This window comes from Eurosta solidaginis, chromosome 4 (assembly GCF_040869045.1).
Source record: "Eurosta solidaginis isolate ZX-2024a chromosome 4, ASM4086904v1, whole genome shotgun sequence".
Lineage (NCBI taxonomy): Eukaryota > Metazoa > Arthropoda > Insecta > Diptera > Tephritidae > Eurosta > Eurosta solidaginis.
In genome coordinates this window covers 28,807,175-28,831,297 of record NC_090322.1, presented here as the reverse complement: position 1 = coordinate 28,831,297, position 24,123 = coordinate 28,807,175, and the positions used below count along the sequence as shown (strand labels likewise).

The 24,123-nt window shown below is 39.9% G+C and overlaps 1 protein-coding gene across 2 annotated transcripts in view; it reads right to left on the bottom strand.

The window, feature by feature from the left end:
• Window positions 1–17,589: 17,589 nt before the first annotated feature.
• HLH3B (Helix loop helix protein 3B) overlaps window positions 17,590–24,123 on the bottom strand; it is a 65,119-nt gene continuing 58,585 nt past the window's right edge. For both annotated transcript variants that reach the window (XM_067781047.1, XM_067781048.1), the window contains exons 2-3: window positions 18,546–18,948; window positions 17,590–18,473 (exon numbers count right to left, since the gene is read on the bottom strand). In XM_067781047.1, coding sequence (XP_067637148.1) covers window positions 17,683–18,473; window positions 18,546–18,948 — 1,194 coding nt within the window. In that variant the 3' untranslated portion in view covers window positions 17,590–17,682. The remainder of the gene's footprint in view (window positions 18,474–18,545; window positions 18,949–24,123) is intronic.

Genomic DNA, 24,123 nt, shown 5'->3' with positions numbered 1-24,123 from the left:
GATCGTGTTTAGGAAAATAAGCTTTGACAATCTACTTCCCAAAAGCCTATTCCTATTCTGAGTGCCGGTTTCGGCAGCTTCTGAGAACAGGCGTTCACTTAACACAGATGTGGCGACGATGGGGAGGTATATCCTTGCAATCTTCGAAAAAGCTCTGCATTTTGAAATTCAAGTGAATATACTTTGTGCAGATGACCACTAATATAAGATGTATTGCCTGATGTTTTTAGGTTCTTATTGCATATTTTACACACAGCCTCTTTATCATCAATTTTAGAAAAATAGATCCATATTTTATTTTTCAATTTTATGAGAGGTATTGCTTCCTGTATAAAAGCAAAGTAAAGATTAACAAATATGCGCATTTAACTAATGCACAATTCATATAACTTGCCAACAACGCAATGAATACGAAAGAACCCAGGTGCTATTTTTAAAAGTGGAAATAAAAATGATATTTTAAATTATAGGCCTATATCCAAGTTGTCGTCTGTTGCCAAGCTATTTGAATGCATTGTAAAAGAGAAACTTTATTTTCATGTGAAACATATAATTTGCGCAAATCAGCATGGATTTGTGGCAGCACACTCGACAGTTACCAATCTTTCAGTCTTTACTGAGGATTGCCATTCTTGCTTTCGTAATGGTCTTCAGCTTGATACGATTTATACTGATTTTTCTAAGGCGTTTGACAAAATTTCTCACGTAATCCTCATTGAGAAACTTGCATTCCTGGGTTTTCATTCCAGTATCCTCAAATGGATAAAATCTTATTTACATAACAGGAGTTGCATGGTTGCTATAGATGGGGCATTCTCGGATCCATTCATTGCTACATCTGGTGTACCTCAAGGTAGCATATTAGGTCCTTTATTATTCATCTTGTTTATTAATGATGTTTCTTTTTGTTTTAACTCGTCTAGATTTCTCTTATATGCCGATGATCTTAAAATATATTCTGAAATAAGTGACTCGCGTGATTCATCGGCGCTTCAAAGTGAACTTAATAAATTTTTAGATTATTGCGCCTTGAACAGGCTTTATATAAATATTAACAAGTGTTTCAAAGTAACTTACTCTAAAATGGTCAAGCCTTTGGATACTTGCTACTGGTTGGCGGACTCTTGCCTTTCTGAGGTTAATGAAATTAAAGATCTTGGCGTGTATTTTGATAGCAAGCTAAATTTTACTACTCATTTAAACTACATAATTACAAATTCTTTTGGAACACTTGCCTTTGTGAAACGCCACTCTTCTAATTTTTCAGACCCATATACCTATAAGCTTTTGTACTCGGCTTTTGTCCGTTCTAAAATGGAATACGCAGCTGTCATTTGGAGACCATACCATTCAGTCCACATAAATCGTCTGGAGAAAGTCCAAAAGTGCTTTGTTCGTTTTGCTTTACGCTCTCTTAACTTTACTGAACCGATTCCGTCGTACGTTGCTCGTTGTCGATTAATTAGTTTGGTATCGTTATCCGATAGGAGAACGCTATTATCGGTTACATTTATTATGGATCTTGTTTCTGGCAGGATAGATTGTCCTTCCTTACTTCAGCTAGTTAACTTTAATGTGCCCTGCAGAAATTTACGAAATTTTGTTGGTTTTCGTGTTGGACTTAACAGAACAATCTATGGTGCTAACGCTCCCTTGAATAGAATTATGTCTGATTACAACTATTTCTCAAATTTTCTGGATTTAGATTTTACGTATACCAAATCGGTTATACAGTTCAAACTAAAAACCTATTTTTTAAGTAATACTTAATTTACATTAGTTGTACTATATTCTTAAGTGTCTGCTGTATAATAGACATACAAGTAAATAAATAAATAAATAAATAAATAAATAAATAAAATATTGTAGTTCCACAAAGTAAAGCTAACTAATGATGCAAACGGGAGCGTGTCATTATTTTGTATTACAAAATTCTGGGTGACAAAATTCTGTAAATTGCAAAAATATTCTGCTTTTTTAAAATTCTGTTTTCTAAAATTCTGCTTTCTAAAATTCTGATTTTCCAAATTCTTCATGTTTAATTCTGGAAGTAAAAATTCCGAAATCATGGCATGGCGTAGCCGGTGTTGGATCAGCTAATGGTTATTTTTTTAAAGTGCGGCCGAAGGCCGCCTACGCAGAAGGACATCAGGGTGGCGGTAGCCACGGTTATACCACACACCCGGACTTGGCATGGCGTAGCCCAGGGTTATTTTTTATAAGCACGGCCGAAGGCCGCCTATGCAGAAAGGTGTTCTACGCAGAATTACTGTGCATGGCGCACTTTTTAAAAATAATTACATGACCTCTTTAACATTGTTAACATTATATTTTAATACAGAATTTTGTAATACAGAATTTTGAAAGCAGAATTTTAGAAAGCAGAATTTTAAAAAAGCAGAATTTTAAAAAGCAGAATTTTGTTTTTAGAATTTTGTACATACAGAATTTCGACACCAACCCGATGCAAACCCATATTTCCAAAGCGGGGTTTTTTTTTATAAATAGTTAGGAGTGGATGATGTCGATGTTTCTTTTTTATCCGATGTATCGACGATGTATTGTCTAGCAAAACATCGATATTAATGGGGAAAACATCAATGTTTCGAAAACATCGATGTATCGTTTGCATCCCTAACGGAAATGGATCATTGTAATGTGAATTTTGAAGTGCGCGGACGTGAAAATTTTTACAAGATTTTCTTTTACAAAAAAGAGTGCCGATTGATGAAAAATACGTTGTCTTGGGATGTAGACGGACAAAGCTGTCTACTCCAAGACCAAAATTGTGTAAAGCCAACGCTAGTGCAGAGTTGTTGCCAAAGTCGCTATCCAACTTGGGGGGCTGCACCGAAACGCAAAGCGCAAAGGGTTCATCTGTGATCTCCACTTTGAGGAAAAAGCCATCTGAAAACGCAAACTGCTTAGAAATTCAATCCCCACGTAGCATTTAGGCAATTAAATTTTCTCTAAAATATGAACAAAGTGAACTAAGTGTGTTTGTATGCACGCTTGTACTTCGCTGCAAATTTTTATTAGGGTGCTATCGTAATTTTTAATCATTTCACAAAAATGAAATATTAAATTAAGTTTGTCACGAATCTCAAAATTGTAAGTCCTTAAAGGAGAAGATATAGGCCCATCAATAAGTATGATCACTAAGAAAATATTGAAACGCTGTTTCACACTCTCCGCGAATGCGCCTCTCTGGCAACGCAACAACTCTGGGTGGCGTGACTCTCAATCCTTTCGTGATATAATGTAAAAAGTCTGATGAAGTATTAAATACATTAAAGGCTTCCACATACAGTAATAGGCTAAAACGTGAAACACAATAGATTTAAATGACCACCGAAATGCATCAAGGCATAGTAATGGCCTTGAATGCGAGCCGGAAGGTTACACGGCCCGTGTCGAATTCATCAGGAAGTCATCGATACGCCAATATTGCATCAACTCTCATGCAAAGAAGGTCGGACAAGCACATGTCTCTGTATTGGAACTGAAGAGTTGTCTGCCAATCCATAGAAAATGCAAACCGCACCCAACTACCGCACAATCAGTGAACTGAGCGGACCTTATCAGTGCGAAAGAACTGTGATAAAAGAATCCCCACGAACCATCTCCTTGCTTCCAACTTCAATGTAACCGTTAACAGCGCGAAAAGGAGCTATAGCTATATATATATCAGCATGCTGGTTGATCTTGGCTAGTTGATTTCAATTTAAGAATATCATGGGGATAGCAGCATACATTATGTAGCTTACAATGAATTCGGGGAAAGTTCTTAAAGCGTGAAGCTTATGAAATCGCTTCTAAGAAGAATTAAATGGCTTTGGTAGTGTTCAATACTTGTTTTATAATTTTTGAGTGTGGAACTTTCTTTTTCCCTGAAGGGCTACCCTCTGAAACCTAGTCTCACAAGGCCCGCGCAATTCCCCATATCTGGGACCGCATTTCACATTACTTTGGGTAGGGGTAAACGCTAGTGAGCTCCATGGCCACTCTCTCATTAATGGGCTAGTATTTAATGGCGAAGTATCTTCTTCGATGTTCGGCGAAGTGCTCGCATTGAAGGAAGATGTGGTGTTCATCGTCTAATATTTCACAGTACAGGCAGTTCAGGGTTGCAACCTTACCCATTTTGTGGAGATAATTGCGGAAGTAATCGTGTCCGGTTAAAAATTGAGTTAGTTAAAACTCGATCTCTCTGTGTGGTCGCATCAACCATGGGTTCATTTCAGGAACTAATTCCTTTTGCTTTTCTTTTCTGAGCGAGAAGATATTTTGGTGCGGTTCTCGCAAAGGCCAGGACAGCTTCTGCCGAGACCATGCTGCAAGTCGATGCTATTCGTAACGCCCTTCTCCGTTGGAACGAGGTGAAGGTGGTTCGGTGCTTCCAGTGTTTTATTACGTCCGGCTATAATTCTGCACCATATATGAGTATAGAATAAGAGGCTGATGCAAGCAGCTTCCTTGTATATGACTTTGGACCGCTGTGTTAGCATTAATCTACTCAAATCCGCTAATGTATGCACAGTCCTTTCGCACGCTCCTCTTAGGTGCTCCGAGAAGGTGAACTTACTATCTAGTTTCTCGGTTTCCCCACCACTCTTTTCGTTTCTTGAATATTGCTACAGCTAAACAGAAAATATTTATTTGGTAATACCCGGTATTCTGTTTAACCATATTAAGGGTCCCCCTGTTGCGTAAGCTATTTCAAAATCTTTTTGCTTTCCAATGATTTAGCAAAGATATTTAGATATCTACGGCGACATTTACTAGAATTTCAGGGTTAGCATAATTTTAGGACAAAATTACATGCTAGAGCGGCATTTTAGCATTGTGCCCAGAATAAAAAAAAATTACAACAAACTATGCAATTATTATACGGAAATGGATCATTCTAATATGAATTTTGAAGTGCTCGGACGTGAAAATTTTTACAGGAGTTTCTTTTACAATAAATAGTGCCGATCAATGAAAATTGTGTTGTCTTGGGACGTGGACGGAGAAAGCTGTCCACTCCAAGTCCAAAATTGCGTAAAGCTAACGCAGATGCAGAGCTGTTGCCAAAGTCACAAGCCAACTAGGGGGGCTGCACCGATACCGCAAAGGGTTCATCTGAGATCTCCACTTTGAGGAAAAATCCCTCGGAATTACAATATCATCGCTTTTACTGAAACTTGGTTAAAGCCTCATATTTTTAATTCGGAGATTCTTTGCAATGATTACCAAATATATAGAAATGACCGCTTGAACAGAGTTGGAGGTGGAGTTTTGCTCGCGGTACATTCTTCTATACCTTCCGCTGAGGTAAATTTACCTGTTATTGAAGCTACGGAATTTAAGTGCATTAGAACCCAGCTGGGAATAGGTTTTACCTATATTGCCATTTGCTATATCCCACCATCTTCAGATCCCTCGGTGTATATGAACCATATTTCGTTACTGAAAGATATCAGTTCATTGTTGAAGCCTATTGACTCGATAATTGTCTTGGGTGATTTTAATCTTCCGCACGTATCATGGACCACATCCGACCATGGTATTGTACCGGTTTCTTCAAAATTCTCCAGCATCGACTTTTTAGCAGAAATAACTGAACTTTGCCTAAGACAGATAAATATAGTTCCAAACATGTACGGGAGGGTACTTGATCTGGTATTTGTTGATGATACTTCAAAATCCATTCTTAGGAGGGGTGAACCTCTTACTGTACCTGAGGATCCTTACCATCCTTCGCTGGAAATAGTTTACGAATTGGAAGAAAGTTCTCGGAGTTGCACTACCACAGAAACCGACTCTAGTTTTAGATTCGAATTCGCGAAGGCTAATTTTAATAAACTCAACCAAATTTTATCTACAATAGTTTGGCCCAAATACGGTGCAGATATTGACAAAAACGTTTCTGACTTCAACGCCGTCATTCACGCTATTCTGGACAGACATGTACCTAAGCGTAAACGTGTTTTCACTGAACTAGTCCAAATATGGTACACCAAAGAACTGAAATCTTTAAAAAACAAAAAAACGCGTTCCTTCAAGCTGTACAAGAAGACGGGGTCACACTCCGACTACTTGAAGTACTCTATATTGCGTCATAAATATTTTGAATTAAATAAAAAGTGTTACAATACCTATCTCTGTGCCATGAAAAAGAAAATAACTTGCAATCCGAAAGCTTTCTATAATTTCGTGAACTCTAAACGTGGGGTTAAAGGCTTTCCTTCTGGTATGAAATACCGTGATGATTTCTCTAGCGACGATCAAGTTATTGCTAATTTATTTGCACAATTTTTCAAATCTAACTATTCCGCTGAATTAATTTCTTTGTCTAGTGAATACCCGTATGAACTTGACTCACTTAACGCAATTAATATTCCATCAATATCTCCAGAAGAGGTTCTTACATATTTAACTTCTTTGAAGGAATCTTATAAATACGGTCCTGATCTAATTCCCACATGTTTTCTCAAAAGATGTGCAGAACACATTTATCTGCCCCTAACTGATTTATTCAACATGTCCCTAAAACATGGAGTTTTTCCTTTTGCTTGGAAGGAATCTTTTCTAATACCCCTCCACAAAAACGGCAGTAGGTCATGTGTAGAAAATTATCGAGGAATTGCAAAATTGTCTGCCATCCCAAAGGTGTTTGAAGCCATTGTTACTAATCAGCTAACATTTTCCATTTCTGCATTGATTGCAAACTCTCAACATGGATTCTGTAGAGGCAAATCTACCATTACCAACCTACTTGAATTCACAACGCATGTTTCTAATGGATTTAGAGAAAATCTTCACACCGATGTTATTTACACTGATTTCAGTAAAGCATTTGACAAAGTTTCCCATTCATTGCTTATCCACAAGCTGGATCGACTTGGCTTCCAACCAGGTCTCACTCAGTGGATATCTTCTTATCTCTGCGGTAGAACGCAACAAGTAATTTTTAAAAATACTCTTTCAGAGGTCATTAATGTTCCCTCTGGCGTCCCACAGGGCAGTCATCTCGGTCCAATTCTGTTCTTGCTATTTATTAATGATATTTGTACCATAATAAAATATTCCAAAATTTTAATGTATGCTGATGATGTAAAACTTTTTAGGTCTTATGAGTCTATTGAAGAACGTCCATTGCTTCAAGCGGATTTAAACTGCTTAGTTGCTTGGTGCAACGCGAATTCAATGCCGCTGAACATCAATAAATGTAAGTTCATGTGCTTCTCTCGGAGATCTTTGCCAGCAGCCTCTTACGTAATTGATAATTTTTGTCTTGCATCAGTAAATTATTTTGTTGACTTGGGAGTTACGATGGATGCTAAACTTAGTTTCAACCTTCATATTATGACTACTGCCAATAAGGCTAGAGGTGTTCTATCATTCGTGAAGAGATGGTCTAAAGAATTTAGTGACCCTTATGTAACCAAAGCCCTTTTTACCACATTGGTTAGGCCGATACTAGAATACGGATCAGTAGTCTGGAATCCGCGATATCAAGTTCATGCAGATAGGCTTGAGTTAATACAGAAGCAATTTTTACTTTTTTCTTTAAGGAATTTTCATTGGGACTCTGCATATAATCTTCCACCTTATACTAGTCGGTTAAGGCTTATCAATCTTCCAACTCTCGCTAGCCGTAGAGAAATGCTAGGAGTATTATTTATGGCTAAACTACTGATGGACTAATTTCTAGCCCCTTTCTTTTGAACGAAGTAAACTTCAATATCCCATCACGAGCGTCAAGACATTACAAACCTCTTCTTTTGAGGCAGTGTAGAACTAACTTCGAATTAAATGAACCTTTCCGGTGTTTGTGTTATGATTTTAACTCTCACTCGAATTCATTTGATATAACGGATTCACTTTTTACTATAAGGAAAACTGTCCTATCCTATCTTAACTCGTAACAAAATAAAAATAAAAATAAAAAATAAAAACCTTTATATGCTAAATCCTTAACTTATTTAACAATTTACTATATGTATAATTTTCTACTGTTATGTATATAATACTCAGCTGATGATTTTTATTCTGTAGCTGAGCAGTTTTAGATCTCGACGCTTAACAAACCTCCGCCTATCAACAACTCGGCAAAAACAAAAACAAATCCGTGCGTCATGCGGATGAGCCCCTCGTGTCGGTTGGGCGGGCTTTGGAGGGTATTAATCCGTTGGGTTTATTATTATTATTATAAAACGAAAGCTGCATAGAAATGCAATCCCTACGTGGCATTTAGGTAAGTAAATTTTCTTTAAAATATCAACAAAGTGAAATAAATGTGTTTGTATGCACGCTTGTACTTCGCTGCAAATTTTTATTAGGGTGCTCCCGTAATTTTTAATAATTTCCCGAAAATGTAATGGTAAATTAAGACTGTCACGAATCTCAACATTGTAAGTTCTTAAAGGAGAAGATATAGACGCATCAATAAGTATGATCACTAAGAAAAGATTGGGATGACGACCTCAGTTGATTAAGCCATGCCAGTCTGTCCGTTTGAAAGCAAACTAGTCCCTCAATTTTTGATGTCTTGATCAAATTTGGTCAGCTTGTATATTTTGGTGTCTGATTAGACATTTGATGGCACCGGACCACTATAACATATATCCCCTTATACAATCGATTTTTCAGAAAAGCGTTTTTTTGTCATATCTTCTTTAATTTATCAGATAGAAGTTTCAAACATCACCATATGCTTTCGTATATTGCACATATTGTTGTCTGGAAAAATGGATGAGATCGGCCGTATATATAGCATATATCCCCCACAACCGATTGTTCAGAAAAGAAGTTTTTCGTAATTACTGCTCCATTTTAACAGCAAGAGGCTTCAAATTTCACCGAATGCTTACGTATAGAGCATTCATTGTTGTCTGAAAAAAATTTTATAGTTTGGTGGTATCTTCTATATATATAAAAAGAAGTACACTTTGATTGTCACTCCATAACTCGAGAACGGATAGAAAGATTGCCATGAAATTTTTAGGATAACTTAATAGGAACCCGGAGAGTGTTTGTGAAAGTTTTTTTTTCGGGAAGTGGACCAGGGACCGATTTATTCTAAATTTGCCTGAAATTTGGTATGTAGGTAGCGTTATATCTAGAATAAAATGTCGAATAATTTTTCTTCCGGGAAGTGGACCAGGATACCTATTGGTGACTAGGGTCTCGAGAAATAGGATAAAAAGTGGACCCGGGCGCCCCTAGAATGTGTTTATACAATATGGATATCAAATGAAAGCTGCTGATGAGTGCTTTAGTACAGGGTAGTTTTCATACCTATTGGTGACTAGGGTCCCGAGATATAGGCCAAAACGTGGACCCGGGCACCCATAGAATGTGTTTATACAATATGGATATCAAATGAAAACTGTTGATGAGTGCTTTAATACAGCGTAGTTTTCATACTTATCGGTGACTAGGGTCTCGAGATATAGGCCAGAACGTGAACCCGGGCACCGCTAGAATGTGTTTATACAATATGGATATCAAATGAAAGCTGTTGATGAGTGCTTTAGTATAGGATAGTTTTCATACTTATCGGTGACTAGGGTCTCGAGATATAGGCCAGAACGTGAACCCGGGCACCCCTAGAATGTGTTTATACAATATGGATATCAAATGGAAGCTGCTGATGAGTGCTTTAATACAGCGTAGTTTTCATACCTATTGGTGACTAGGTTCTCGAGATATAGGCCAAAACGTGGACCCGGGCACACCTAGAATGTGTGTGTATTTTGGATATTGAAAGCTGTTGCTGAGAACTTTTAAGTAATTTTCATTGTGATATTCGATTTAGTCGCATCAACCTGGGAAACTGATAAATATGCCTGCGAAGCCGAAATAAAGACATGAATTAATAATACCTACATACCTATTTACATACGTCCTATTCGATTTGCCTGAATTTGGTATATAAATTTGCCTATATTAGTATTTCCGATGCTTTTTTCCGGGAAGTAGACCAGAGACGGACTGGGACTGGGATTAGGACTGGGACTGAGACTGAGACTCGGAGTGGGACTGGGACTGAGACTCGGAATGGGACTGGAACAAAATACATACCAACCTCTGGGACTGGCAATAAGATATGAAGAAGAATGAGAAAAACTTGAGAGAAGAGAAAAGAGAGAAGGAGACTAAGAAAGAGATAGAATGACACGAAGATGGAGATAGATGAAGCGAAAAATACGGAGGGAGGGGTGAATACAAAGATTAGGAAAAAGTGAAGAGGGGCGAGGGAGAGTTAGACGGAAAAAGCTTATTAAAATGTATGCAGATATACAAATTTAGGGCAGAACAAAGTAAAGCTAACTAATGATGCAAACGGGAGCGTGTCATTTTTCTGTATGACAAAATTCTGGGTGACAAAATTCTGTAAATTGCAAAAAAATTCTGCTTTTTTAAAATTCTGCTTTCTAAAATTCTGCTTTTTCAAAATTCTGCTTTTTCAAAATTCTGCGTATTTAATTCTGGAAGTCAAAATTCCGGAATCATGGCATGGCGTAGTCGGTGTTGGATCGGCTAAGGGTTATTTTTTTAAAGTGCGGCCGAAGGCCGCCTACGCACAAGGGTATACTACGCAGAAGGACATCACCGTGGCGGTAGCCATGGTTATACCACACACCCGGACTTGGCATGGCGTAGCCCGGGGTTATTTTAGATAAGCGCGGCCGAAGGCCGCCTATGCATGGCGCACTTTTCAAAATAATTACATGACCCTCTTTAACATTGTTAACATTATATTTTAATACAGAATTTTGTAATTCAGAATTTTGAAAGCAGAATTTTAGAAAGCAGAATTTTAAAAAAGCATAATTTTAAAAAGCAGAATTTTGTTTTTAGAATTTTGTACATACAGAATTTCGACACCAACCCGATGCAAACCCATATTTCCAAAGCGAGTTTTTTATAAATAGTTAGTTTTTTCCGATGTATCGACGATGTATTGTCTAACAAAACATCGATATTAATGGGGAAAACATCAAGTTTCGAAAACATCGATGTATCGTTTGCATCCCGAACGGAAATGGATCATTGTAATGTGGAGCCGTGTGTAGACGTCCACGAAAGTGGGGAAAGCTTCTGACCGCCATTCACCTGGGAATGGCCAGAGCGATTCTTTTGCATGCGGTTCAAGCAGCTCACTACTGCCGGTCGCTTGCGGCCAAGTATCCTCTGGGTAGCCGCTAAAAATCCGTTTAGCGGTGAGCTAATGTGAGAAGGCGACAACCTGGCTAGGCCACTCTGACATAATCGGTTTAAGGGCTAGCCGGGGGAGATCTCATCGGCAGCGTCTGTACACCTCTAGGTGCGGCTGCAAGCGGGCGTCTGTCTTGGAGCAAGCGGCTCGCTATATAAACGTACAAGTAATATTTACACCCCCGCTGAGCGGGTTCTGCGCTGGGCTTGGGACCCGCCACGTAAAACCATACTCCAATGAAATATAACAACAAGGCTCGGATAAATACACTCTCTATTGATGACGACCATGGCAAACATTTGAAGGACAATGAATTGAGGGCATGCGCCTGGAACGTCCGCTCCCTGCATGGGATTGGTGCAGATGCCCGGCTGGTTGATGTCCTCGTCAAAGCAAAATCTGACATCACCGCCATGCAAGAAATGCGTTGGACGAAGCAAGGAAGAAAGAAGATCAAAAATTGTGACATCTATTGGAGTGGCCATACGAATAAGCGCAGTTTCGGCGTCGGATTCGTGGTGGGAGAGAGACTTTGGCGCCAAGTGCTGGCGTCCACGCCTGTGGACGAGCGTCTCGCCGCTATTCGAATAAAAGCAAAATTTTTTAATATATCATTCATCTGCGCCCATGCGACGACAGAGGAGAAAGACGATGAGGTGAAAGACACTTTTTATGAACAATTAGAACGCACATACGAGCGCTGCCCCCGTCATCATATAAAAGTCGTGCTTGGCGACTTTAACGCCAGGCTGGGCAAAGAAGATGTTTTTGGCCCTACAGTCGGAAAGTTCATCCTACACAATGTAACTTCTCCTAACGGACTGAGGCTGATTGACTTTGCCGGTGCTCGAAACATGGTCATATCCAGCACGAGGTTAATGCATAAAAAGATACATCAAGCTACATGGCTGTCTCCTGATCGAAATACTCGCAATCAGATCGATCACGTTGTGATAGACGGACGGCATGCCTCCAGTGTTTTAGATGTGCGCACGATCCGAGGACCTAACATCGACTAGGACCATTATCTCGTTGCAGCCAAAATACGCACACGCCTCAACGCGGCTAAAACCAAGGAACAAAAAACACAAGGAAAGCTAGACGTCGAAAAGCTTCAATCACAACAGACTGCCAATGATTTCGCACCTCGACTTTCACACCTGCTCTCTGCACAACTCATCCTGAAGGAATACAGGAGCAGTGGGAGCATATCTCCAAAGCACTTAGTACTGCCGCCGATGAAAAACTTGGTTACCGGCGGCCACGAAAAAACCACTGGTACGATGAAGAATGCCGCGTTGCAACCGAAAGAAAAGACGCTGCCTACAGGGCTACGTTAAAAGCGAGCGCGACAAGAGGAGTGTGTGAACGCTATCGTGAGTTGAAAAGGGAAGCGAGACGCCTTTTCAGGAAGAAAAAAGCAGAAGCAGAAAGGCGTGAGTGCGAGGAGCTTGAGCTGCTAGCCACCAGGAATAACGCCAGAAAATTCTACCAAAAAATATGGCGACAGACGGTAGGTTTTCAGACCGGGGCAAACTCCTGTAGGCATGAAAACGGCGACCTTGTAACTGATGTCCAGAGAGTGCTTAGATTATGGAGGGGATACTTCTCTGCTCTCCTAAATGGAGGAAGCAATTCACCGCGCAGAGATGAAGAACCCGATCCCGCAATCGATTATGACGAAGTTAGAATAGCAATAACCAGATTGAAAAACAACAAGGCCGTGGGCGCTGATGGATTGCCCGCGGAGCTATTCAAGTACGGCGGCGAGGAGTTGGTAAGGTGCATGCAGCAGCTTCTTAGCAAAGTATGTGCGGACGAGTGCATGCCCGACAACCAGACCTGGTAAATCTACCATCGACCAGATTTTCACAATGCGCCAAATCTTGGAAAAAACCCGTGAAAAGAGAATCGACACACATCACCTCTTCGTCGACTTTAAAGCCGCCTTCGACAGCACAAAAAGGAGCTGCCTATATGCCGCTATGTCTGAATTTGGTTTCCCCGCAAAACTTATACGGCTGTGCAAAATGACGTTGAGCAACACCATCAGCTCAGTCAGAATTGGGAAGGACCTCTCCGAGCCGTTCGAAACTAAACGAGATTTCAGACAGGGTGACCCCCTATCGTGCGATTTCTTTAATTTGATGCTGGAGAAAATTATACTAGCTGCAGAACTTAAACGCACTGGAATAATATACTATAAAAGCGTGCAATTACTGGCATATGCTGATGACATTGATATCATCGGCCTAAACACCCGCGCTGTTAGTTCTGCTTACTCCAAACTGGAAAAAGAAGCGGTAAAGATGGGTTTGATGGTGAATAAGGACAAAACGAAGTACCTGCTGTCATCCAGCAAAGAGTCAGCGCAATCGCGCCTTGGCAACCATGCTACTGTTGGCAGCCATAATTTCGAAATAGTAAAAGACTTCGTTTATTTGGGAACCAGCATCAACACTACCAACAACATCAGCACTGAAATCCAGCGAAGAATCAATCTTGCCAATAAATGCTACTTTGGACTAGGTAGGCAATTGAAAAGTAAAGTCCTCTCTCGGCGAATGAAAATCATACTCTACAAGTCACTTATCGTACCCGTCCTGCTATATGGGGCAGAAGCATGGACCATGACAACAGCAGATGAAGCGGCTTTGGGAGTGTTCGAGAGAAAAGTTCTTCGAAAGATTTATGGACCTCTACGCGTTGGCGATGGCGAGTACCGAAGAAGATTTAATGATGAGCTGCACGAGCTATACGCAGACATCAACAAAGTCCAGCGAATTAAAACGCAGCGGCTGCGCTGGCTAGGCCATGTTATGCGAATGAAAAATGATGCTCCGGCCAAGAAAGTGTTTTTATCGGAACCCGCCTATGGAAGCAGAGGTAGAGGGCGGCCCCCACTCCTTTGGAAGGACCAGGTGGAAAACGATTTCAACTCCCTTGGTGTGACCAATTGGCGCCGGTTGGCGGAGCGAAAGAGCGACTGGCGCGCCTTGTTGGACGGCCATAACCGTTTAGACGGTTAAGCGCCAATTAAGTAAGTAAGTAAGTAAGTAATGTAAATTTTGAAGTGTGCGGACGTGAAAATTTTTACAAGAGTTTCTTTTACAAAAAAGAGTGCCGATCGATGAAAAATGTGTTGTCTTGGGAAAAAGCTGTCCACTCCAAGACCAAAATTGTGTAAAGCTAACGCAGATGCAGAGCTATTGCCAAAGTCGCTAGCCAACTTGGGGGCTGCACCGAAACGCAAAGGGTTCATCTGTGATCTCCACTTTGAGGAAAGAGCCATTGGAAAACGCAAGCTGCATAGAAATGCAATCGCTACGTAGCATTTAGGTAAGTAAATTTTTTTTTTAAATATCAACAAAGTCAAATAAATGTGTGTTTGTATACCGTTTGTACTTCGGTGCACAATTTTATTAGGGTACTCCCGTAATTTTTAAAAATTTCTAGTTAAGTTCTTAATCAATAAGTATGATCAATAAGAAAAGATTAGGATGACGACCTCAGTTGATTAAGCCATGTCCGCCTGTCTGTTCTTGAAAGCAAAGTAGTCCATCAATTTTTGATATATCTTGTTGAAATTTGGTCAGCCAGGATCAGCGAGTGTTGGTGGAGGGGATTCGACAAACACCACAAAAGTCGACGACAGTAGATCGGGCAAAGGTTGATGGAACGAATGGGCAAAACAAATCAAAACCAAAGGTACCTGGGAGAAAAACACTGGCATTGATTAAATCAAATAGATTCGCTAAAACGAAGGAAAGAATTCCCCACAAAGAATGTAAGGTTGGTTTCAAGCCAGCGAGCACTACTGTTGTGAAAGGTCAAAACGATACTGATTATGCAAGGGCAATCCGTCAAGATCAAGCCCTATGAAGTAGTTCATTGGCTAGACAACAGACTGTGAGGGAACGAACCAGGATAATGAGTAGTAAGATGAAACACGACAAGAACAACAATTCCAAAGGTTTCCTGGAGGGAGATTTGCTAATGTTATACAACCCTCACTGGAGGAAAGGTGTTCATTCAAAATGTCAATGTACCTGGGAAGGCCGATACAAAGTTATGAAGTAGATAAGTGATGTCGTCGACCGTATACAAACAATTGGGAAACCACGAAATATAAGGGTGGTTCATTTGGAGAGGCTAGCAGCGGTTAGATCGAGAGATTTGTCGGATCGGGACGAACAGACTTAGGTGGAGGGCAGTGTGACGAATATAAGTATCAATAAGCTGGTACTAAATAAATGTACAGCAACAATAAAGCAGCCACTCTTATGTAGAAGGCGACGAAGAGATATCTCACACATATATGTAGTCATCAGCCGAAGTAGTTACTCACACATACACACGCACATGGCTATGAGATAGGACTACAGATGGATTAGTATATAGCTGGTAACTAACCAAGCATGAGCTACAACTGTTCGCAAAGTCACTAGACTTTAGGAGAAATGGGTGAACGAGGAAATCGAGAGTATAAAAACAGCGCAAGCTGAGTAATAACGAATCAGTTTGATTTAACTCCCAAAGTAGTCTAATAAAGACCATTTTGCAACACAGAATATTGGAGTTATTTATTCGACAGTTCAGCGATTCGAGCGTTAGCAGAAGATGCATAAATAGCAGAAATCCGCAGAATTCGTTACACTAGGCTTCCTTGGAACATACGAAGATACTATCGTTTCAGACCTAAAACCATTATGCGTAACGAATGAATATTTTGTCCTCGGTAGGAGCTTTTCATATCAAGTTAAATGGGCTCATGTTTGGGATGGCCGAGAATATTCAATGTGGTCATATTAAATCATTTCCGTGATGGTCGGGCTAGTACCTTAATGAAGCTTGTTACCGGAACTTCTATAACACTCCTAAAAACCTTCGGAGAGTGTCTTTATCGCTATAACAACAACAACAACCCTCTAGTTAGACCACCAGCAATTATTTGCTGTAGTCAAGATAATCTGAAGACGCTTAAAGTGACTCACAGTAAAGCAGTCCAATTCGGTTAGCATGTTAATTAATGCAAAGGCAGCAATAAAGCTCTTCCAAAAAGTACTTTAAAGGATAAAGAAGTCCTTGCTGCTGTTGTCATTATATGAATTTCTGGCACCCTTTTGATCAGCCCTAATCTAGAAGCGTTTCGATTGAACAATTCTTCGAACACCAAAAATTGCTTATAACACACGGTGTAGAAGGTTTATGTTGCAGAAGCTAGGTTTAGATAAAGCAAAATCGTTAGTCACACTGATCAGCTTTTATGCTTTAACGAGTAGCAACTCGATGACTGTTTTCCGGTTGGTGCCTATTATGTCCAAAGTTCACCCTGAAGAGAAACTCGTGAGATCTCGGATGCTAAGAGGTGTACATATAAATATGATTAGTCCCATCGCTTAAAACGAGGACCGTTGGTTGGTTAGGCTACCACACTAACTTTAAACCTCGGAGGCGGGTTTTTGGTTGTTAATTAGGTTTTTGTTCGGCAGGAGCAGTGAATGTCAAGCTCTATAACCGTTCTGTATTGACTTTTGTTTCTTCTTTCTATTGAAGCTGTGCTATCAATTATGAATTCTTCTTTTGTAGATTTCTTGATTTAGTCCGTAATTTTTTGAGGGTTTAAGACATTTAGAATGGCGGTGGTGCCATGGAATTTGCGGAAGCCATGCTGGCGGCTGGTAAACCGTGGATTTTCAGTAAAATAGGGGAGCAGGACGGTTCCTTTAAATGTTCCTCCCATATCGCACACTTGTGACTATCGACAAGCTTTCTCCCAGCGGAATAAAGTAAGCTTATGTGGATTCAACGGACCTGCGAGAAGAACGTTCCCCTTGACGGACATCAGTCAGGACTAAAAGGGCAGCAGAAAAAAACACTGTACATATATGGCTCAATAGTCATATCATTTCAATCTTATGATCTTAATATAAATGTTCGAATGTGATGAATTAAATCAGCCGTTCCAACGTGAGGAGCATGTTCAGGTGGTTGGGTGCTATAATCAGCATCAGCTGTCGGTTGACGTGGCCGTTTCTATGTACCGGATTGACTTGGGCTTTATTTCCTGACCAGGGTCCGTCATAACAGTGTAGCCTTATTTAATAAAATTGACTTTTATAAATCATATCTCTTGCGTGGTTCAAAATCCCAGAGGCTGATTGAGTCTTTCGTCAAGTTGTGTTGCCTAAAATACGACATAGCCAAATTCACGTAATACCGGGCTTCCACAGAACCTATATACAAGCGAAACTCACAGGCTACATTCGCTCCAGTAGTGAAGCTGTTCAACCACATAAACAGCGTCGTTATGATTATATAACATACACCACCCACAAGAGCTTAATCGATAACACTTTCTATAATTAAAGCACATTTAATATCCATAATTTTGTTATTGTAATTACATACAATAGTTATAACAATCCACATGCACATGCCTTCACTATTCATCAAGAACCACTTAGCATCAGTTAGTTTTCTTTCTTCTTCTTACTATTCACATATTCGCTCGATAGACCACCAGACGATTTACTACTTGAACTCAACTTTCGTCTATTCGAACGTCCACCAGATACACCATTCATGCGACCGGTCAGTATTGAAGCTTGAGAAGCCATTGGAATTGGCCCTTCTGTTGGGATGGCAGATATACCAGCAGTGTTAACAGCCAGATCTCCAGTGTCCAAGTACTCCATTTTAATGGGACGTGTATTCAATGCAGATGGGGCAATCATAAGCAAACTATTATTGCGTTGAGAGTTTGCGGTGAGGAAGTTACTATTGCTGCGCTTGACATGCACTTGGCGTAGTGAGGGAGTTTCACGAGAGACACTGTTAATGGTTTCAAGATGTCCATTCAATCTTGGTTTATCATTATTATTTAACTCATTGCTAGGACGCCGCTCCTCACGATAACTCTCGACGGCCTCGTTAGAATGCTGCAGCTCTTCTTGTTGTTTCTGCCAATCCAGAACACCAGTGAGAAGTTTAATGTATTTAATAGCCATGCGAAGAATTTCATTTTTGGAAAGTTTTTTGTCTGGCGGATGTGTGGGCACCAATTTACGTAGCTCAGCAAAAGCGCCAGAGACATTCTGTTGACGCCAACGCTCACGCGTGTTTGTAAAAACTTTGCGCACCGGACCGCCGGTAATGGGTTGTGCATTTTTCAAAATATTGCTGCTGTTTGTTGGAGAGTTTGTCTGACGCGGTGGCTGGAGTATGTTCATGTTCCGTGGTGAGGTAGATTGAGAGCGCGAAGCTGAAAAGGAAACGCAGTATAAGTAGGTGAAAAGCTCAGAAGAAGCATAAGAAGTCATTATCAAGCACTCACCTTCTTCTTGACTACCATTCGAGAGGACACAACTGCGAAATTCCTCCTCTTCTTCTTCGGTATCGTTTAATGAAAAATCTGATAATTCACCGTCGGATATCGATTCCGTTTTGGGATGTAAACAGACTGCCGGTGCTACTTGTATGCGCACCAAAGCTGGTGGGATTCCATTCATTGCACATGCACGCATACAAGCGGGCAATGTTGCTGGTACGATCTCGTTTGCTGGAGCTGCAACCGCTTTTGGTGTGGTTGATCTTGATTCCGTAGTGGGCTTAGGTGAATCATTTTCTAATTTAGGACGCTTAGATCCACTCGCAGTACTTATTGTATTATTAGTTTCACTTTTTTTGGATGTCGCGGAGATATGTACCTCCGTTTCGCCGGCTGTTATCCAGACCATCTCATAAATTTAAAAAAGAAAATGAGGAAAGAACAACTTGGCTTAAAACTATGCGCGACCGTCACTGCCACGGTGCAACAGTCATTACTGCTTCGGTGACGAATTCGAAGTGTGAAGTAGACATTTGTGTCTATATTTTGAAAGAAACATTTTTAGAAAGAAAATTTGCTCTATCGATATTTATCATTGCTTGTGGTTAAAAACACACCCCGTTTGTGGGCGGCGCTAAAGGGCAGACAATATGGCAGCGCGAATAAAAACTACCCTTCACATGCCATACTGTGGAGCTGTATTTGTGTGTGTTGTTACAGGACCAGCGAAGCAGATATATTAGGGCCGCTCTTATTTCATACGAACTAATTTTATAACAACATTGTTCACATAATGTACGTTTGTAACAGCACAAAGTAATATGTATGTGGAGGGCTCAGCAGCTAATCAGCTCAAGTCAGTAAACCAAACATTAAATAGGTTAGGTTGAACTGGGCTGTCAATAAGGACCTCACATAGGCTGAATGTGTTCATAGTGTTACCAGACTTTGTTTGACGAACAAACGGAAAAGCCCGAATAAGGTACCAGGTCTTAAGTTATAGAATATCTTTGTTCTCATGGCAAATACTAGAAATTTTCTAGGACATAATCTAGGATACCGAGCTTCTTTTCACGTTTTTACTACTTCATAGCTCATGTGCAATTTCTGTGGTCGATTCATCCAGTACTTCGCCCTCCTTTGTCTTTTTATCGGCCTTTTTGTTGCCGTTTATCCCTTTAAGACCGGGTACCCTGTGTACATATATGGTCCGAACTGAGCGAAGTCTCTCCAATGCTCAATGAAAGACTGAGTGAGATTATTGCCTTAATCTCCGCCTGACTATCAATATATATATACATATATTGGCGAGCCTGCAGCTTAAGCATGCTTCCTCCAGAAAACAAATTGAATTAAGTAGTTTTTGATAACTTTGATCTCCCCAAGGTCTTAAAAGAGCTATTGATCCGGCGAACATATAAGGTGGATGTTTATCGACATAATCTGCATTCGGATTACAGTACCTTCTAACGTAACGATTTTAGTCCAATAGATGGGAGCTATATTTTAATGACGATGACGGGATTACAAAAGAATATAAACCTTGTCTTTGAAGCGATTTGAGCATACACATTTTGGGTACACAAAAACACTGTAAAAAATGGGAGCGAATTCTTTGCTGACTTAAAGAGTGCTGGAATTCTGAACCAACCCCTTTTAAAAAGGAGGAACTAATCAGACTTTACCATGTTCACTTCAGCGGTAGTCCTCAAAACATCCAGAGTGTTAAACTAATGTTTTCGAACGAGCCTAAACGATGGCGAGGAATAGAAGAAAATATCCTCTGTGTAAGACAGTTTGGTGTGAGAAAGACATAGTTAGGCGGACGGTGTTTACAATTGTTCATATAACTAATTCAATATTCTGCTATTTTTCGGCATGCCCTAATGACATCGAAAAATTGTTAGTGTATGTATATAACGGTACGTAAATAATGGACATCCTAACATATTTACATACCACAGAGGCGTCCAACACTATTGGGTGCTTTTACCCTTTTAATTTTTACGTATGCAACCTATGTATGTATTCTGGCCTAGCATTCCATCAATTGATATTACTTCTTGAAACCGGAAAAAAAAGGCAAAGACGTTTCATTATTTCCGCGAAAAACTAGCACATGTGGTTATTCGTATGGAAGATTAACACAAATCGTTTGTTGGCGGTTTGCTTCTAGAATTTTCTGACTGGGTACAAATTAATCTGAAAAAGTCAATGTTGGTACATGTATAACTCAGAGCTTTGGTCTTTGATACAGTAAGAACAACTTCAATAGTCCTTTTTATTTAAATTTTGCTTTTTCCGGTTTCAGGACTTGAATCCGTGACCTCACCCATGTGAGTCAAATACTTATTCATCATGCATCCTAGGTTAGGTTGAAGTGCCCGTTCCGTGAAGACCTTATTTAGACAGAATTAGTCCGTGTTGCTACCAAAACTTTCTTTAACCGAAAACCGCTATTAAAAACCAGGATCTATGTTAAAAAATAACTAGAAGCTTTCTATGATCTATGCTATTGTTGCTTCTAGATCTGATAGCTGTATCACTTCTGACAGCTGGAGTCTTAGCCTGGCGTGCAGGGCAAAATACTTAAAAACTTACGCCCAAAGAACACTACAGTGACCTGGCAGCTTGTAGGATCTGTTTATTTTCGGACCATCGCAGTATACGCCAAACCCTACATGTATCACATTGTCTGCCATTTGGACACCCTTGCGCCACCCATCCACCTCCATTGTGGGTCTAAGGCACCATCGATCTGTTCGTCCAGTGTTTGATGACGCTAACCCATTATTAATACACGTATGCACTCAAGCTGCCCCGAGTCGTTAAGTCTCGTCGCAGTTTTTAAACGGTTTTATTTAGCTTGAGTTGACAGGCCGGCCGTTGTGAACGAATCTTGTATTTGAAATTTAAGTAACTTCCCGATAAGCTACAAGCTTGAAACTTGGAATATAGTTCAGAACCCGATGACAATGCAATAATAAGAAAAAAATCGCCGCTAGGTGGCGCAAGGATCGAGATATTCGCAAAATTCGCATTTGTGGTCCGATTTGGCTCATATTTGGAACACATAATACATGCAAGAATAGAAACTGACCTGTGAAAAAAATCGCCGCTAGGTGGCACATGGATCGAGATATTCATAAAAATCGTATTTGTGGTCCGATTTGGCTCATATTTGGAACACATAATACACGCAAGAATAGAAATCGACCTGTAAAAAAAAATCGCCGCTAGGTGGCGCATGGATCGAGATATTCACAAAAATCGTATTTGTGGTCCGATTTGGCTCATATTTGGAACACATAATACATGCAAGAATAGAAATCGACCTGTGAAAAAAAATCGCCGCTAGGTGGCGCATGGATCGAGATATTCACAAAAATTGAATTTGTGGTCCGAATTGATTTGGTCCATATTTGGAACACATAATACATACATGAATAGAAAGCGACTATGATGCCCGATTTGGCTCATATTTGGAACAAATATTGCATACAGTCCAGTAGAAGTGACATCAAAATATTTTGGAGTTGGAGGAGGGACAAGCATACGTGGCGCAGTCGAGTAAAGTCTTTGGAAGGATTATGTATTGAGGACTTAGGTTGTAACAAAATGTCAGGAAAGAGTCCTTGTAATAATGAGTCACTAAATGAACTAAATAGAATGAGAAATAACAGTCAATTAAATAAAGACTAAAAACTTGAAAATAAAATAATTAAAAAAAAATTTTTAAGTTAAACGGTTTTATTGAAAACAATACTTACATGAAATAATAATAATACGAAAAGCTAGAAAATAATTAGGTAGGTCCTAGGTACTAGTCATCACACTCCTTATCAATCTAGGGCGTTGATCAGACAATTAAATAAAAGCGTTGGACGCGTCATATTTCTATTGATAGTCATAAGTAAAACCAACTGAACCTTAATCAGGTTATGCTACGCCTCACATTTTTAGAAATTTCACGCGCCCAACGCTTTTATTTAATTGTCTGATCAACGCCCTAGATTGATAAGGAGTGTGATGACTAGTACCTAGGACCTACCTAATTATTTTCTAGCTTTTCGTATTATTATTATTTCATGTAAGTATTGTTTTCAATAAAACCGTTTAACTTAACATTTTTTTTTAAATTATTTTATTTACGCTATGTTCTTCGCCGCACAAATGTAATGTGTTAAATGACATACAGTGCAACCATCGGCTTCTGTAATGCAAAGCACTGATAGCCTCATCTAACGTTTTGAGGTTGGTTCTTTTTTGTGTGACTGTCTACCCAACACGAACGTTATAGTACAGGATAGGGTTAACAATCGCTGAGAGAGAGAGGGCGATATACCCCACGTGCACCCATCATTCTCTTACATGCATTAAGTGCCTTCTCACTCTCTCCTCCACGTTGAGATCCTAGATAATTTGTACAAGTACAGGGCAACCCCTCCCAAATTCGTGACCTTATACCTCTTAGTAAACAAGACCATAGCCATCTTCTCCGCGTTGGCGGTCAATCCGACATTAAATGGCCAGGTATGTATATCGATCCACCAAAGACCTAATTGTTGGACGGCAAATTCCACTTATGACAACTGCAACGTCATCTGAGTACATCGTAAGTTTATCTGGCAGATCGTCGAATCGCCTGGGCAGTTGGTTGACAGCTATCGTCCACAATAGAGGTGGTAATACACCGTCCTGCGGCATTTCTCTGCCCACTATTTTCGTGCCTCATACAACACACATTGTGAAGTAATCATCCTGAAATTAAGAATGCAGCGGATTTATATATATGGTTAGAGCTGGATATACTTGAACGTAATTAAGATCAACTATGACCGTCTGTTTAGAGACATAGTTGAAAGTCCCGGCAATATCAAATAAGACTCCTAAGGCGTAATCCTTATATTCCAAGGCTTTCTCTATGTTTCTAACCACCCTATACAATGCCGTGTCTACCGACTTGCTTTTGGTGTACGCATATTGTGTTGTGGGGAACAGTTTTCCATCCATATTGAATTTTATATACACATCCATCAGTCTCTCAAAGGTTTTGAGCAAAAATGATGTTAAGCACCACAGTCTAATTCATTCTCCTAATTGATCTAGAATATCTTGGGCACATTCGGACTAATTTTAAATATACCAGTTGTTTATATGGAAAAAGACAGTGGGCTGATTAGTTGGTTTAGGATACATACTAGTTGTGAAGTAGTTAACAATGAATTGATTTGACTGCAGGCTTGCTATACTACAAACCCCATTAAGTCCGCGGGTGTCACTTATTAGTTGCATACAGTGTCTATCGTAGTATCGACACTTTTTTTGAGGTCTTTTGAATAACGTGGCTTGCTGCACGCAAATCAGAATAGCTCATCATAAATTCATTACCACTCAATATACAAATATTTATACGTAAATGAGAAAAATATATTCTGAAGTCTACGCACACGTGACTACTAAGTTGGGTACCTGCTGCACTCCTGGGAATCTGCCTTTAATCCTTATCACAGGCCAACAGTCAGCTATGAGAGTCAAAATGACGACGCTGAGGGATGGAAGGGACTAACAACAAACAGAATAG